The following is a 17921-nucleotide window of genomic DNA, read 5'->3' on the forward strand; positions in this document are numbered from 1 at the left end:
ATTCTCCTATATAAATTCTGGAAGTCTGTAGAAAAGAGTAAGTCTACAACGTAGAACGGAGGGCATGCCTGATGTGTAACTGGGTGCATATCGTGGTCTTCTGGGGAGAAAGCACTGGGTCACGTGCAGCCTTGCAAGCAAGGGGAAGATGGCTCCAGCTTTGGAACAACCTCACCTACTGCAAAGGTGACACCTGCAGATCACAGTCTGGGGGCACACAAAAGGGACTGCGAAAGAAACTGGGAGTTCCTAAGTTGCTAAGGCACCTGGGGATTTTTAACACTCAGGGAGAAAGCCTGGGTAAGCTTCATGAGCAGGAAAAACAGCAGCTTCTGAGGGAAGCAGATGGGTCCAACAGACTGCAGATAGAAACCATACATGGACAAATAAATTGTCTGCAAGAACACAGAGGCAGATGATTTTTTTTTCAAATTCCTTTTTTATTTTGTCTTAAGAAAGTTATTCTAGGTTCCTTCTCTACCTTAAAAAGAAATTCTTCTAGGTATGGTGTAACAAAACACACCTTTTTTAGGTTTCTTATACATGTAGCCTTCTTCAGAGAATTTTAATGAAGGAGAACGCTTAAGCAGCACCAATTGAAAGTACTTCTTGACTTGGCATCCCATTATTTACAGCAGCAACAGCTAGAACAGAACATGCCATTTCAAACACAAAGACTTTTCCTCCTGCTTGGTACAGGTCAGGGTGCAAGTACACAAGCTGGTGAAACTCACAGGAGGAAATTTGCCAGCAGTACTCTCCCTTCCTTCTGCTCTGACTCAAGGGAAAATATAAGCATCAGGAAATAGAGAGCCTGTTCTCCTTCCAGGGGTACTGCCTTCAGGGTTTGTTGGCATGTTCATGTTCCCACCACCTCCCTGTCTGAGTGGATCACAACCCCCATCTTTCCCCCCACATCCTTTAACAGGCCAGAAAAGCATCAGCAAAGGCATGGAAAAGAGACAGAATTTGGGTCACTTGGGGCACTTGAAAAGGTCAGGCAGATCTGTAGATAAATGCTTGATTTAGGACTAGCTTCTTGGACAGATTTTTGACTGTAACTAAACATGATCACAAGACAACCTGCTTCAGTCTGCTGTCTTAGCTATGTTTTCATATCCATATGGCACTACATGGAGTGCCAGGATACCCTTCCTGAGCAGTATTTTGGGATAGTTGGAGCTCAAGCATCAGCTAAAAGATTTGCCAGTGAAAACACAAAGCAGCTTAAGGTACTCTTGAGGGTTGAAGTATCAGTACACCACTGTACATAGATAAATACATAGCTGTATTTCCAAGAACACACACCTTGATCAGAACAGCAGAAAACATTGCACTGAAAAGGCTCAATGAGCATACTGAAACCAACAGGACTGGGTTTGAAGCTTGGTAGAGATTTAGACCTTAAGCACAGTAAAGCATTCACTCTACACAGTGAGTACGTGGGAGTGACAGTAGCAGTAAGTAATCCAACAGCTGTATGTTAGGTGATTAATAAAGAAGGTTTGTCCGGCAAACAGGCAGCTGGAGTTCTACATGAGGCAGACATTCTCATAAATATTACTCTGCCTCCACCTACTCATATGTCCCCGCCCTGCAAAAAAGTGGTCACATTTTCCTTTCCATGTTGCTTTCCCTACATACAGCTGTCTCTTTTATTTCAGTCAGCATTCTCTTTCCCCTGTCTTTCACGGTTTTTCTACACTGTAATTTGCTATCTGCTTTTGCCCTTTCTGCACCTATTACACATCAAGCTGACAAGCAAATTCTTTGCAGGTTTTCTTTAAACCTCTGTTCATCTTTTGGCTCTTCTGCTTCCTCCTAGTCCTGAGGCCTGATATACAAAACTTCAATGCCAAAAAGCAGAACTGGCACAATAGTTAAGGAAGAAGCAATACTGAATGTTTTTGTCTACTCTCTGTGCTTATTTGATAAAAATTCATTAAGCACAAGGTTTCACTACCTAGTATGGAAGAGAATCTTTGCAAGTATTTGTCTAAATTCCTGCAGTGTTCCAGTCTAAACTCTTCACATGACTACAAGCTACATATTTTTATGTATTTTATATAAATGTGTGTGTGTGTGCGTGCATGTGCATGTGTATGTATGAAAATACAAGAGCAGTAATGTTGCTTTGGCAGAAGGAATTTAAATGGAAATACTGTTAGAATTCTTGCTATGGAGACAGTATCCCATCTACATAATAAACATGCTTACACCCAGTTCATCAACAATAAATCTAACAGAAAATCACATTAATGGAATGGGAAAACCATGTGTTTACTGCTTCAGGCAACAAAACACAAATAAAACAGACTGAAGAGGAGGTTTACCACTTCATTTTACTCTCAGGTAAAGCACCTACTGTGACCTGCTGACTTATAAAGTTTTTCCTAGTGCAGAAGAGACAGGAGAAGATCATGCTTCCTTAATCATGTTTAATAGAAATAAAAATAAATCAGATGTGGTTTTATGAAAAGGCAGCTGTAATCTCAAAACTAAGGAGTTATTATCCTCAAAGCATTCCAAAGGGCTCAAAAGAAATCCTATGAGACAATGTATTAACATCCAGATTGAGTTCCATTCAATTTTCAGGCCTCAGGCTGGGCAAGTATTACAGGTGAATCTGTAAAGTAAAATCTGGAAAAGTAATACACAAACCTTCTGTCAACTACATGTACGTGTATGATTATCTGAAAGTTCACACATATTATGGCATTTAATTCAACATAAAATCCCACTTGATAGAGGTGTGTTCTAGAAATACAAAATAGAATATGCTTTTTTCTTCCAAATCCCAGTCCGCCAAGAAAAGACAGCTGGCTATGTTAATGTACTACCTATATCTTTATTATAAGATAAACTTTTCCAGTACTTTCTTAAGAATCTAAATTTTAGCTTCAGTTTCAGTCAGGGCTAGCAGTGGTTCAAAAAAGTTAGAAATTTCTTTTTAGAGGGGTATTCCTCTAAAATCTGTGATGTTCCTCATCTGCCTGTTTCTGCCAAAATACAGAACATTTGTTTGAAACACAGGTTTAAACACGTGTATTTTTTGTAATATTTAACTTCCATACAAACAAAGCTAGAGGACCAAAGCACTCACTTTATTGTGGGAGTATGCAATATAAATAACTATTTCGTGTCTCTTTGAAATATTACCAAACTTCTATATTCTGGTCTTTTGCTGAATACTATTTCAGTATCATGGAAATTAGCAAATTTTTTTTTTTACTAACTCATACCACCCAAACCCACTGACATACCATAAAGGGATGAGAGTACCTCAGCTGGCATTATTTCTTTCAGTTTTTCCTTCCTTTGCAGATGTGCACTCTTTTCCTTCATCTTCAAGATAAGACCCAACTGAATACAGAAACTAGCCTGATCTGCAACAACTTTATCTCAACCATCACTCACATGGAAGGGGGAATTTGCAATCTGCACTTTCCAAGATCAGTAAGTGCTAAGGCAGATACACCACAGTTTAGTAGAGTATGCAAAGCCATCAAAATAGAACATCAAGTATTTGATTGATGTCTATATTGCACTGACAGCAGACAACTCTGAGTTTTTTGCATTCCTATAATTCAAGACCACACAGAAACTTTGCATCTGCTACTGTAGAGCAACCAACCTCTGCCTGAAAATACTTTGGGAACCTTCTATTCACTTCTTCTAGTCCTAGCTGGACCCCTTTCACATTACTTTACAATTTGGGAGTTGTCATTCAGTTTCATTACAGGCCACAGTAATACAACAGACTACAGCAAACTTCTGTGATGCTGCCAAGTGTGAGCAAGACAAAAAACTCTTACCTTTTCCATTGTCTTGTTTCTTTTTGAAACTTTCACCTACTTCAGTGGCTTCACCCACATCTCAAATTATCAAAGGTTTACGTGTGTATCAGATAAAGACCTCAAAACTTGCTTCTTAATTGCCAGGAGAAGCAAAACGGTTTTTCTTCTATATTATTTTATGACTATTTGTATATGTTTCAAACAATAGATGCAGAAGTATTAGGTCAGTGTGCAGGGCCTTTGACTGAACATTGCTGTTCATCACCATACAGATGGTAAAAGCATGGGTTTACCATGAGTTCAAATCACTCTATACTTCAAATACTTGACTTATATCTACAGAATATCAGAATAACTTGGGTTGGAAAAAACCTCTACAACCATCAAGTCTATTAACCTAGCACTGCCAAGTCCACCACTAAAGCACGTGTCTCATCTACATGTCTTTTAAATATTTTCAGGGATGGTCAATCCTCCGTCAGTTTCAGGCCTCCGTCAATCCTGTTCCAGTGCTTAAAAACCCCTTCAGTGCGGAATTTTTTCCTAATACCTAATCTAAACCTCCTCTGGCACAACTTGAGGACTTTCCTTCTTTGTCCTATCACTTATTACTTGGGTAAAGAATCCAGTTCCTACTTTGATACACCCTCCTATAAGGTAGTTGCAGACAGTGACAAGGTCCCCCCTGAGATTCCTTTATTCCCGGCTAAACATCCCCAGCTCTCTCAGCTGCTCCCACAGGACTTCTGCTCTAGATCCATGCAGCAAGATCGACCGGCGATACAAGTTAAAAAAACGCGCTTAATGTTAATAGAGGATGAAGTTTCTCAGGTGACCAGAGTCCTCCCCTGCTCCCAAGGAAAGACTTTATGCAGCAGGAGGCGGTTTCCCGCGCGTGTTTTCGGGAGCTGAGCCCTCCGGGAGGGCGCGGCTGCGGGGGCGGCGGGGCCGTACCTGCTTGACCTCTGCCTGCAGGTGGCGCAGCTGCACGCACTGCTCCAGGTGCTTGCGGTGCTGCTCGGCCGCCACGTCCAGCTCCTGCTGCTTCTCGTGCAGGAACTCCAGCAGGTCCTGCACGCGAGTGGCCATGTCCACGTCTCGGTCGCAAAGCAGCTCCACACCTGCAGTCGGGATGGCCGGATAGGAATGACTCGCAACGCTTCCGAGACAAATCTGCCCGCTTCCGCTGTTCTACACTTAATTTCCTAGCTCCTTCTCAAAGCTCAACCTAATTCTTGGAGGATTTGCTTACATGAGTATAGGGGTTTGCACTTTTAAGAAGTGCAACATGGGGGTGTTTTTAAAGTCTGATATTTACCCTATGCAATCATATACAGTGAAAAATATCAAATGAAGGGGCAGGGGCATAAGGAACAAAAAAGGAAGACATTACTTGAAAGCTGACAATCTTTGCTTGACTGCATTGATCTGGCTACCTATAAAACTAATGTTCTCTTATTTACTCTAATTTTACAGACATCCTGAGTGAAATCCCTTTCTCTAAAAACTAAACACCTTGAAGTGCTATCAACACTGATGAGATTTATGTGCCAGTATGTTCTTATGAACACCATTGAATGATTTGAGTATAAAGGAATCCACATGTCCCCAGTTTACAGTTAACCAGCATCCCCGTTATTTTTCACACATCTCATGGAGAGACAACTGGATAATTCTTAGAAAGCCACTGCCTGGAATAGCACAAAGGAGCCATCTTACCAGATGCCTGCACTTCATTGACATACTGAAGCAAATCCTGCCCTTGGTGGATGACATCAAAGGTCAAGTTATTCATGGTCAGGGCTTTGTCTGCATGATGCTGAAGCCTCTGTTCTGCTATTGTAAGATCTTCAGTGTCAAAGTCATTCATCTGCTGAGAGAGCTCATCATTCCAAGACTCAAGGTCTGAAATAATCTGGGGGAAAAAGGAAGGAAACAATGTTCAATTACCCACTACACAACAGAAAACAGTTTATTTCCAATGTTGCACTGATGATTGACGTAGGGAACTCAAGTTGCTGATTGTTGATTGACATCACTGATCAAATTAGGCATGGTTTAGACACAGGCTATCTTAGCATAGATTTTAGATTTTGGCAAACAATCCAAAAGAACCTCTTTGAGAACTGCTACAGCTCTTCTACCAGTGCATGCAACACTATGGGTACATGCCCCTGCCTTATTGAAGGTACTCCATCAAAACTTTGCTTGTGAAACAGATGAAGTTAATATGTTTTTATCTGCCCTTTTAAAGGAAAATGTGGATCTGGAACAACTCTTTAATTCTTCAGAGTACATCAGGTAATAATTCACACATCAACAGCCAGCTGATCTTACAATTATGCCAATCTTGAGCCCTTTTACAAGAAAGCCAGTTCTACTCTTCTGTGGGCAGGAAGCATCAGGCCACATGCACCTTTGCATTCTGAGTTCTGCCAGACAACTAAAAAGCACTTACCACAAAAGGCAGGGTACTCAGTGAATCCAGCAAAACCAAAATGCATACTTTATTACAACATTACTGCAATGTCAGAACTAAATTTGCATGCTGATATTCTTCAGCTACACTTCAGTTTTCACATTTTAATTCTGGATTTTATTCTTCGTGGTAGGATGTCCTAAGAAGGGTAGCTAAAAAAGTTTTGGGGTTTTTTAACACATGTATCACAACAGTAAGTTCTCCTTGTCTGTCCACATAAGTGTATTTTCCAAATCATACTGCAAAGCCTATCTGAAACATAAAATATTTCTTTTAATTAGGGTACAAAACTGGTTTTAAGGCTAACATGTAGTGCTTACAATCCTCATTATCAAAGTGGGCTGAGTTCGTACAGATTTGATGCATCAGTTACTTCAGAAAAGTCTAACACACTTATCCCTCAAGCCAATAATCAATTTCTTTTCAGAATTTTCAGCAGTTTTAGCACCAACTACTGCAGTTCATCGGGAAAGCAAAATTACAGGTATCAAGAAACAAGTATGGCTTAGTTCCAGCGTTCTACGATTTCAGGAGTATGGCAAACTCATGTGAATGGTGCTAAATGAGAAGAAAGTACCTATTTATGCAGCAAGACACAACAAGAAGAGGACCTGACTCAATGGGCATTAGCAATCAAGTATCTAAGTGCATAAATATTTAACCAAAGTCATTTATTGTCAGCAAAAGAAAGATGCGACTACCCCTTTTCAAGTCGCTGTAATAGCTCCAAAGTTAGTGAGACAGTTAAATGACAAGAGAAATTCCAGAAAAACAGGCCTTCTGGAAAAAAAAGCAGAACTGGGGAGATTAGAAAAGTTAAATCATTTGTATAAAGTTTCTGTAGTTTGCCACAATCTCTCATTAAGGCTTTTTTCCATTCCGCTCACATGATGCCATAAAAAAATGGACACGTCAAGCAATTAATAGTAAAATTGTGGCACCAGTGAGTTACTTCCTGTTTTAAAGGTGTTCTGCAAAAAAATTCCACTTGAATCACTAAGTATTTGAGTCTTACATCACATCATGATGGGAGATACCAAACAATTAAGGTAGCTATTTGCAATCCCTAAACCTGTTGAGCTATCTCTGCTGAACTGAAAACATGCAGAAACTCAAGTGCCAGGGGTAACACTGAAAACAGAAAAGCTGACGACCAAAGTATTCAGGAAGATAGACAAGACAAGGCTTTTAGACATTGCTTGAAGCCCCTTTCATCTTACATGTGCTCTAAACATCACACAGTCTCTATTTAAGCATTGTGAGTGGTTTTCCCTCTAAACACACAAAAACAAGCTTCCCATCACACAAAATCCTTAACTAGTTCCCTTCATTTCCTTTTTACTTGGTCCATGCCCAACACGTCTTATCACCTTCCTCTGCTCTTCACTTTCTTTTAAGTGGTCTGAAATTTTAAAGAAACTTCAGGTTTTCCTGACAGTCCAGCCAGAGAAATTGCTTACTTTCAGCTACCTCTCTTTTCTGCTCTTGTGCATCTCAGCTCTGCTCCTCCCAACTTCTCTCTGAAACCCTGTGTTCATTTATTATTAAAAGCAGTGGAGGTCACCTAATGTTTGTTTCTTCATCTACTGCACTAGGGAAGTTTTAAGAAAACAGATTTACCATCTTACTTTCATCCAGGTCAGTTAACAACATTCAAAAATTACCCTGAAAAAATATCTGTAGTTGGACTTCATCAAACAGAAATCTAAGCATTAAAAAAGGTTGCAAAACTCCACTATTGAAACACCATCATTCTAAACACCATCATACAAAGGATTAAGATTCAACATGGCACATTTATAACACTGTTTTAAAAGGAAAGCCAGTCCATCTCCCTTCAGAACAGATAATAAATCTTATCTCTTTTACAGGGAATTTAAGTGGGAATAAACTAAAAGACACAGCAAGCTCACAATACGGCACTACTGTGGCTGTGTCAGTGTTGTTAAAATCATGAAATAGATTGTAGTCACTAGCTCCTGAGCGTCTCTTTACTTGATAGGAAAAACAACTAGTTTCAAGGGGTCAAAACTGTGTGGTGCCTCAGCCAAGAGATTTCACTGATAGTGCTACCAAAGAACAGCCACAAACAGCTAGTAAGAATTATAGCTTTTCCCATGCTATTTCATACAACCAACCCCATGCTTAGGATCATGGCACACATTACTGTTTAAAGCAGTTTGAAACACTCTGAACAAGACCAGTATATTTCCTTTCCCCTTCAAAAGATCAGGATGCCCACGATTTAAATAAATAATGCCAGCATGTTTCCACACTGATTCAAAAGCTAAGTAGTCAATGACCATCACAGAGAAGTTTTCTAACAAGGGCAGTAATCCTCGTATTTTATCAGCAGTAATTAGGTGTTGCAAGGTGGTCTACCTCAGCCATTGCACCCCCTGTGCAAATCTGAAGGCAGAGTTAATATAGAAATAGCATTCACTAAGCCCTCTCTGCCCACACTCTTCAGTGCTTCCTCTAAAGTTTTGCTTTACAGATAACACTTTCAAAGCAAGCAGGCTCCCATTTTGCTTGTAAAGTTTTGTCAAGACAATCAGCATTAAACAAATAGAACAAATGACTAATAGAATTCTAAAGTAACTAAATCACAAATTCATACTGCTCTCAGGAAATGGACAACCCAGCATAAACACAGGCTAACAATTTACCATAGCGAGTGTTCAAGAAGTTCCTGGTGCAGATTCTGAGCTGCCTGACATCACCAGATTCTATTAAATGTAAAGGAAACACTGACAGGAAACAAAGCAGGGTATAATATGGAAGGGATGCTTTCACACTGAGTGGTAAAGAAATAAAGAAACACAGGTCTCTTCTCAGAAGTGTCTACCATTCATGGTACCGAGTGCTCATCAAGACCTGGCGAATACTGTGTGCTTAGAAATAAAAAAAAAAAGGGGTGGGGGGGGAAATGGGAAAGAGAGAGGAGTTAGGTCTCTGTGATACTCCAGCGTTTTACATCCTCGTCTTTTCAGCAGTGTGATTTAACGGGCATCTTGTAAGTGCAGTCCAAAAATAGAGTTGAGATAAAATTGTGAGCTGAAAAGTGTGTGGTATGCTCTGTGTAGAGCCCTGGCATGTAAGTTACAGACAGGCAAAAATTCTCAGACACAGATGAGACAAACACATTTTGGACTGTGTACTTTGCCACCAGTGTTACCATCCCACTGGGTTCACACACACCTTCCTCCTGCTTCTAATCACACTAGCAAGGGAATCTTCACCTACATTATTTTGTTCATTCTTGCCTTTAGTTAATACAGGCGTTTACAAAGAAGTCCTTCAAATAGCTCAACAACAATGGCACTAAAAATCATGCTGAAGATAGAGAAGGTAAAGTTTGTATGCCAATTGCAAGGGGCAAAATAGAGGCAGTACTGCAGTTATACCCACTTCAGAAGAGCAGGAGTATCTGAAAAGTTGTCGGACAAAAGAAATTAAGTATTTTATCAGCAAAGAAACAAAGTATTTTATCAGCAAATTATAAGGGAAGAGTAAGGAGAAGAAGGGAATTAACCCTGCCTGCAAATCCCACCACTGTCCCCAGAAGAACAGCTGCATGCTTATAACCCTGCAGTGCTAGGGGAGCCATTTATCCCATTTCAGCCTGTGTAATTTTGCAAGCAGTAAGAGAAGCTAGAAACACTACTTGCCTTTGAGAAAAGCTGTCCTCACAGGATGCTCCCCTGAATTAACTGCCCCTACAGCCAAGTCTTAATTGACTGGACCAGTCACACAAAATCCTGGAGGAAGGAAAAGGTCAAAACAAGGTCCCGCAAATCCTAGCTGGCATCTGGCTCCTCCTCATTATCAAGTTACTTCAGCTGAGCTTCTACTTTCAAACAACTGACCTGGAACTAGTCCCCACATTTTCTTCCTGGAAGTTTCTGAACAGATGTCTGCCTTCAGGGAGAAGGAAAAGAGAAGTGTGTTTTGCTGAGGAAGCAGAGAAGACATCGTACAGAGACAGCAAAACAATCAACATTTTGCTGAAGTCACTCTGCAGCCAGGGCCATTTTCTTCCTTGAAGGACTCTCCATCAATCAAAAATAGGCATGATTTCTATTTCCAAGCCATACAGACAAACCATACCAACTGTTTCAACAAGCTAATTGGTGCTTTGCTTTATGTTGTATGTGGCAAAATGTGAAGCACACCAAGTGTCAGGTTTAGAAAAAGCAAGACCTGTCAAGTGTGTGCAGTTTTGGGCACCACAATATAAAAAAGACACTAATCTATTAGAGAGAATCCTAAGGAGGGCTACGGAGATGGTGAAGGGTTTGGAGGGGAAGCCGTATGAGGAGCAGCTGAGGTCACTTGGTCTGCTCAGCCTAGAGAAGAGGAGACTGAAAGGACATCTCATTGCAGACTTCAACATCCTCATAAGGGGAAATGGAAGGACAGGTACCAACACCTTCACTCTTGTGACCAGTGACCAGACTTAAGGAAACAACATGAAGCAGAGCTGGAGGAGGTTTACGTAGGATACCAGGAAAAGGTTCTTCTCCCAGAGGGTGGTTGGGCACTGGAACAGGCTCTCCAGGGAAGTGGTCACAGCACCAAGCCTGACACAGCTCAAGAAGCATTTGGGCAACACTTCCAGGCACGTGGTTTGACTCTTGGGATGTCCTGTGCAGAGTCGTGTGCAGGAGTTGGACTTAATGACCTTTGTGGTCCCTTCCAACTCAGTATATTCAATTCTATGATTCTATGAAGTTAGGGTTTGCGGCTTTCAGATGCAAAATCCTATAGGCATCACCAAGTAGCAGTACCAGAAGTACTCCTACCTATATAGATGCTGTCCTGAACTGAAGGACTAGAACACATCTGCAAAGCAGGGCTCCTGCAACCAGCCTTTTGCTGCTGTAGAACAGAGAGCAATCAACTTAATAGTGAACTTCACTCAAACCTTTATTCTAATTCTTCAATTAATTTTCTTGGTATGCACTGCCCCACACAGCTGCCATTCCTTCAAAAAAAGTGTTCTGAGAACATCTCACAGACATCAAGCACTGCTGATCACTCCTGCAAAGATTGTAAGCATATGTGAGATAGCTACTCTCACATGATCAAAGAAGAAAAGCTACTTTCACATACTCAAAGTAGAAAACTCTCAGCAGACCAGTGTGAATTGAAAAATTGAAAAAAAAAACCCCTTCTTAGTCTTCCTTTACAGCAGAGTTGTTATTACTGTGGAGCACACACTCTCACTTCCTCTATGGGTAAGGATCAAGGAACTGTGTCTGCCTATTTCTGCACTGCCCCTAGCAGTGTGCTTAGCTAAACCAGACTTCAGCCATGACATCAAATCTTGATTTTCAGAAGGGGAAGAAACACCCAAACCAAAACACTAAAAACCCAGGACGCTATCACTAAAAACCTGAGAAGCTTTCTGCTGACTGCCTCTTTTACCTTTACATTCATAACCAACAGTTGCAGCTTTTACTACACACAAGCAAAGGGGCAAAACTATCATTTAACTCCTGGTTTTCAGAATTTTGAGTTAAGTCATTATACACTCAAACAAGATCATTTATCAATTAATAACCCTGAACCTTATAGGGCACCAACTTGTTTCAGTCACTGTGTACAGCACTAGTAATTTTATGAAGTCATATGAACTTAGCTGAAGTTTTTAAGTGCAACTCTGCTAACCTAAGCTCCCTGTGGAGTTTCATGTCTGTTTGTGTACATGTTCCTGCTCACAAACAGAAACTTTTCAACTGATAAGCTGTAACTCCCCTTTAAAGTTTGGACAGGCTCAAAACTTCTTGAAGTTTTGCAGGGGTGAAGCACTACAACTGCTATTGAATTATTTTTGGAGGTGGAAAAGAATTTTATTTTTAAAAAATGACAGCCCATAGAACATTATCAGTGATTAAGATAGAATTTCAAATACCACTTGCAGCTGCCAACTGAAAACTGCTGATTTGGTAAAGGAAGAGAAGAGGGTTCTTACTACAAAGCATCAGTTTAGAGGGTTTGTGCGAAACCATCTTGCAAATCCTATTCATATTAAGTGCAGTCATACTACTGATATCAAGGTAGTCTGATATTCAAGCTAAACTTAGCAGACGAAGTAACTCATGCATTATTATTTTACCTAACATTTGCTTAAAGATGCATCAAGAGCAAATAAAAAAGCTGAGCTCTGCTGAGCACTGAGCTCTTCTGACACTTTCACACCCAGGACAAAACCCTTAGTTCAAGAAAGAATTAAGTCTATCAGCCATTTGAGCCACATACCAATGCAAGTACACAATCTCAGCATAAGCATTGCTACACAAGAGGAGAAATGCATGCAGTGCAAGTCTGAGAGCAAACACTCACATCTATTGCATCTCTTTCAAATATGCGGAGCTGCAGAAACAGCTCAAGTTTGATCTTGCGTTCTTGGAAAAGCTCCTCCATCTGAGACTGGGCCTCATCCAGCTGCTGCAGGACTGTCTCTATGTGGTTGATCGAGCTGTTATGGGGGGTCTTGTTACTAGAAATAGCAGAATCCCTATTCAAAGCAGAGAGAGGGGAGGGGGAAGAAAAAAGAGCATTATTGAAAAAAAAACCAAAACCATACAATTTGGACTCTATATATATGACCGCAAGATATAAGCCTGCTTCAGATGAAGTTGTTGCAAACCATATTGCAGGAAAGTTAAGTCTGTACGTCTTTGTAAATAAAAAGTCAAACTATGTTCTAGTACTCAAAAAAAAAATTAGGAAATTATTTACCTTCATTTTTTGCCCAATTTGACATCTAAAGACATTTTATTTACAGGAAGGATAAAATTTAAAACCAGAGACAAATGCTGCCACTGTGAAAAGGAAGTAGCATATGATAACTATTTACTTTCCTGAATCTTCTTGGCAAGGAAAGAAAATCAAAATTAGTTCATTAAAAAAAATTACTTAATCTTTTACCTGAGTATAAAACCCGCAAATTCAGATCTGTTAATCTCCTGTAGGAAAGGAGACACGTACCAGAGCAGCTGGGAACCAAATTTATTTATTCAGATCATTTTGGAATGAAATGAACCATAAACTTGGCTTTTACTACAATGAAGTTACTTGTCAGTATGCAAAACAAATTCAAGTGTCTCTTTATAAAAAGGCTGCTTCTCAAAATGCAGTGGAGCCCTGCATGTCAGACTACAAAAACACATAACTGCTTCTATCAAAAAGGTAGCTTATGTCAACAAAATCTCCTTCTTGTGGCAGCAGTGTTTATAAGCTGAGCTTCCTGTAAACAGAGGTTTAGAGACCATCAGTACAGCATGAGAGATCCCTGAAGTCCTAATATTTACAAGTTTTATTTATAGGTCATATCTTGTACTCATCATCTCTACCCTCAAAATAGAAAGAACCCCACAGAACATCAGACAAACACCAGGGGAGATTTAAATAGAAATCTATTTTACCTTAGTTGCTGTATGAGATCTTCACCTTCTTTTATGACATTGACTGTAACCTGCAGAGTGGTCTGTTGTTGTTGACCAAAACGTTTAATCAGGTCTTGGACAGCCTCCACAGACTCAGCATAGACATCATCAAGCAGTTCTTTCTGTAGCTCTTCAAGCCACGTCCACAGCTAAAGGAAAGAGGAAAAAGCAAGAAACGTAAACCCGAGGATCAGGCAGTCAACTATTCCGAATCCATCTCTGTGGACAAGAGAAAACAGACTGAGGTGGCAGGAAGAAAGAGGATTTGTTTTTCTTCATAGAAAAATCCCATCCTCATATTAATGAAGACAAGCCTTTGTTTCAAAAAAGGTTTTCGCTTCTTGGAAATACCAGGAAAGCTTTATCCGTGTTGCTAAGTCACCCTTTCTTCCCCATTTTGATTCTACAGAACTGAGCGTATCCGACTGAGCAGCACAGAGTTCATAGTGAGAATCCCATCTGCAGCTCTGCGCGAGAGTCCCTGGGAGAGAAATGCTATGGTAACACTCTCTGAGAGAAGGGAGGAAGGAAGGAAGGAAGGAAGGAAGGGAGATGTATTGTAGCCACCATCAAATTTGCACTGCCAGGCTGACACTGCACACAGACAACATAACACTTTGCAGTGGCCTTCAAAAAAAAGGAAAAAGAAAGGGCATTTCAGAAAACAAAATACAGAGACAAAACAGATGTGAGAAGTTATTGTTTTATCATGATGGTATTTGCCCTCCTGATTTCAGTTTCACACTATTACAACAAAAATCATCATAAGCAATTCTACAAGTTAATTCGAAATTCTTCCTCCCTGCTTCCCATGTGCACATATCCCTGTTCCAAATGCACCATGGCTAACACAAAAATCCCTAGGTATATGCTGGACAGGTATCACTGCTGGTCACGTGAAGAACCCTACAGTGTTCTTTTCCACAACTTCACGATGGAAACTCTTGCATCCTAAGCTCTTTGTGAAAGTCACTCATCAGCAAACCATTAGCCATCTATTGTGGAACTGAAAAAAAGCAGCAGGAGCACGGCTGTGTCCTGCAACACTCCCATGAGCAGCACCAACATCACACTGGAACAGCTGCTCTTACAGGAAGCATTCAAACCCAGTCCCTCCTGTCTATTTTACCAACCCATCCCAAATGCTGCTATTCCAAGAACAAGAGTTTGTTTTTTATCCCAAAAGAGTAACTCTGATCTAATCAAAAGTATTAAGGTGTTTTTATGACATTTAAATCTCTGCCTCTGAAAATTTTAGAAACTTTTTGAACCTAATTAAAATACATAATTAAGCAATCAAAACTGGATTAAATTCAAAAAAGAGAAACTTGAATGATTTCTTTATTTCTTTGCTAAACATTTTTCTACAGAAATAGCCACTTCATGCTGTTGTTTGTATATGTGTGTTTTGATCATAAAGGTTTCCTAAATACTTCATTAAAATAGGAAACTCAGTGAACGATTCCAGGTTTTGATTAATTAGTTCCTTAGAAATTTTGTTTTAAAATCAAATGCCAGTTTGGTATCTCATAGCTTTACATGTTTCCTGTAAGTTTTGAGTAAACCAAGCTATAGGCTAAGTTTTCACAACTGGGATGAACTAATGAGATTTAACCAGACTCTTTTCTACTAATCTACTCCTCCCCAAACCAGCACTGCCTGTTCATACACACTGTTATTCTGACTACTCATATGCTTCCAAGATAATGCTTGTCACAAACCTGAATGCAACTCCACAGTGGTAAATACCACAGCACAGCAGTCTTTCTTATTAAAAGGACCACAAATCAATAGAACTTTACAAGTGGGTCAGAAGCACTCGTCAACATTCATTCCAGCATAACCCAGTGCAGCATCCAATTTTTTTTTTCCAAATGCGTACTTTGGAATGCAACTTAAACTGGGATATGAATGAAACTTAAGAGTAAGAAACCAGAAAATACAACCTGAAAATTTTACTCAGTGCCCAGAGGACATGCATTTATTCCTCTCTTATCCTGTGAAGTTTATGCCTGAGCCATAAAAATAGGGCATCAAGTCAGAGACCTTCCAAATGAGCTGTACAGTACAGCTTGCAACTGTGCAGATACAGACATTTGAGAGCAACACTTGGTTGTTTTCTGCAATGTGCTTGGTGCTGGGGCTCTACATGCTTTCATACACTCCATGCTTACTGTGCTGCCTACAAAAGACCAAATTTACACAGATATTTACTACAGAGAAACTGGGATTAAATAATTTTGAGTTTCTCAGACTATATCAAGTTTGCCCCCTGGGTCCCTTAGAAGTATCTGTACTGCAGCTCGAGACAGGTCTGAGAGCCACTTCAATTTTTAACAACATGCCTTCTGCAGCTGAGCTGTGTCAGATCTCTGCAAAGAGCACACCTCACCTCTTCATTTCTTATTCTTCACATACACTTCAGCCACTTCTATAACTGGATGGATATCTGGCAGAAGCAACAAAACCTCCAAGTGCTGGACTGGTGAGGTACTGTGCATGTGAATAATTCCCTCAGAGCTCACCCTGGATGCTGGAGACCAAGGCAACAGAGGATATGCAGACCTTTCCCTCTGCACAGCCAGTTCAAGGCAACACCACCTGACCCGAGCAGAAGGACACGGGCACCAGCACAACCAAGTGTGACGCTGACTGGCTTAGTGCCTGATCAGCATGGCATCACTATAAACATGGTAGCTGGCCCCCAAGGTACCAAAGGGCTCAAAAATACGTTGTGTTTGCTTAGCCCATGAGCTGAATTGTGCACTGCTTGGGAAGCAAAAATATTTTATGAAAATTGCAGAAAGAGAAGGAGAGTAATTAGTATGCATTACTTGCCTAGCTGTGATTCATACGCTGTTGAAAGTGGAACAAGTTAAGCCATTGAAGTGACTAAACAGCTCTGTGACACTTCCATAACAGAAGTTACTCTAATTCATTGCCAAATAAACATTTTACATTTATTCACCAAGTAAGATTCTGACAAAAATCTTCCCCTCAAAATAATCTACATGTTTATAAACAAAAGTTATGACAAAACCACCACAAATGAATAAAACTGTCAGGTTACTAAAGCTGGATAGAAATTCACGCAGTGTACTGAGAGAAGCTTAATTCTTAATGGGTGGCAGTAGCCAGCTGGCTTCTCTGCAGCTTTCAAACCAGAATGAACCCTGGATATACTGGAAATTACATAAATTACCTTGTTTTCAGATACAAAATTAAGGCTGAAGACTGTACAAGGTTGCACAGCAAAGCAAAAAGAAAGCAAGCAGTTTACAGCAGGGGGTGAACAGAGACTACAGCTTACCCATACATGTTCAGCAGTGCAGAATTACAGATTTTACAGTGCAATGACTTTCTGAAGTAACACATTATTCCATAAAAGAGAGCTTGGCAACAAAAATCCAGTGGGGAAAAAACCACAAACTCATCATTAAAAAACTGTTAACTTTCTCTCGGTGTGAACTTTTGTGCAACTTCCAGTCATGTTTTTTCTATTCTTTGTAAAAGAAGTAGCATGAAGATCCTTAAACAAACCATCAAATCCTCTGATCTCAGTAAGAACTTTATCCAGCGGCAAGACAGCTCTAACACACGGTGAGAAAAACTGCATACAAAACTCAACCCAGTCACAGAAAGAGGTTCTTCTCTTTTCATCTGCTCTTTGCATCTTATCAGAATTAAAATTACAGAGGGAAATAAAATTCTGAATCCCTGACAGGCAAATGTTTCACTCGGCAGATTTTTTTCTTGATCTAAATATAGCACAGACTAAGAAACATCTGCTTGAATGAGCCTGCATCCTGTAGTACCTCTTTCCTAAGTTCTTGGGAGCATGCCATTAGTCACTGAGATGGTATTATTTCAATTGTCTGCAACATCCTGGAAGTTTCAGTGTTTCCATCATGGGCCTCTATCCATTTAAGTCCCATCTCTGCAATCTCCTGAAAGATTGCAGTTAAATAAGACCCTACTGTATTTTGCTGAATATAAACAGAGAACAATTGTTTTTGAGTAAATACTTCACCCAAGAGCACAGAGTTATTTATTAGGGTAAAATATCCATCACACTCTTTCACAAGTTATTTTTTCCTTTTTATAATTCTGGCTTTTGGATATGCAGTCTGCCTTTTCAGCAGGCTCAGGCAAAGAAAGGCACGCGTTTTCTGCATGTAAAAACTGCAAATT

General features: G+C 40.1%; 1 protein-coding gene across 5 annotated transcripts in view; it reads right to left on the reverse strand.

Annotated features, from left to right (window-relative positions):
- The window catches only part of TRIO (trio Rho guanine nucleotide exchange factor), a 242903-nt gene that overhangs the window by 107481 nt on the left and 117501 nt on the right, over nucleotides 1-17921 (reverse strand). For all 5 annotated transcript variants that reach the window (XM_038125615.1, XM_038125626.1, XM_038125634.1 and 2 more), the window contains exons 12-15: nucleotides 13710-13879; nucleotides 12625-12799; nucleotides 5517-5712; nucleotides 4752-4918 (exon numbers count right to left, since the gene is read on the reverse strand). In XM_038125615.1, the coding sequence (XP_037981543.1) occupies nucleotides 4752-4918; nucleotides 5517-5712; nucleotides 12625-12799; nucleotides 13710-13879 (708 nt within the window). The remainder of the gene's footprint in view (nucleotides 1-4751; nucleotides 4919-5516; nucleotides 5713-12624; nucleotides 12800-13709; nucleotides 13880-17921) is intronic.

The sequence above is a fragment of the Motacilla alba genome, chromosome 2 (genome assembly GCF_015832195.1).
Source record: "Motacilla alba alba isolate MOTALB_02 chromosome 2, Motacilla_alba_V1.0_pri, whole genome shotgun sequence".
Classification (NCBI taxonomy): Eukaryota; Metazoa; Chordata; class Aves; order Passeriformes; family Motacillidae; genus Motacilla; species Motacilla alba.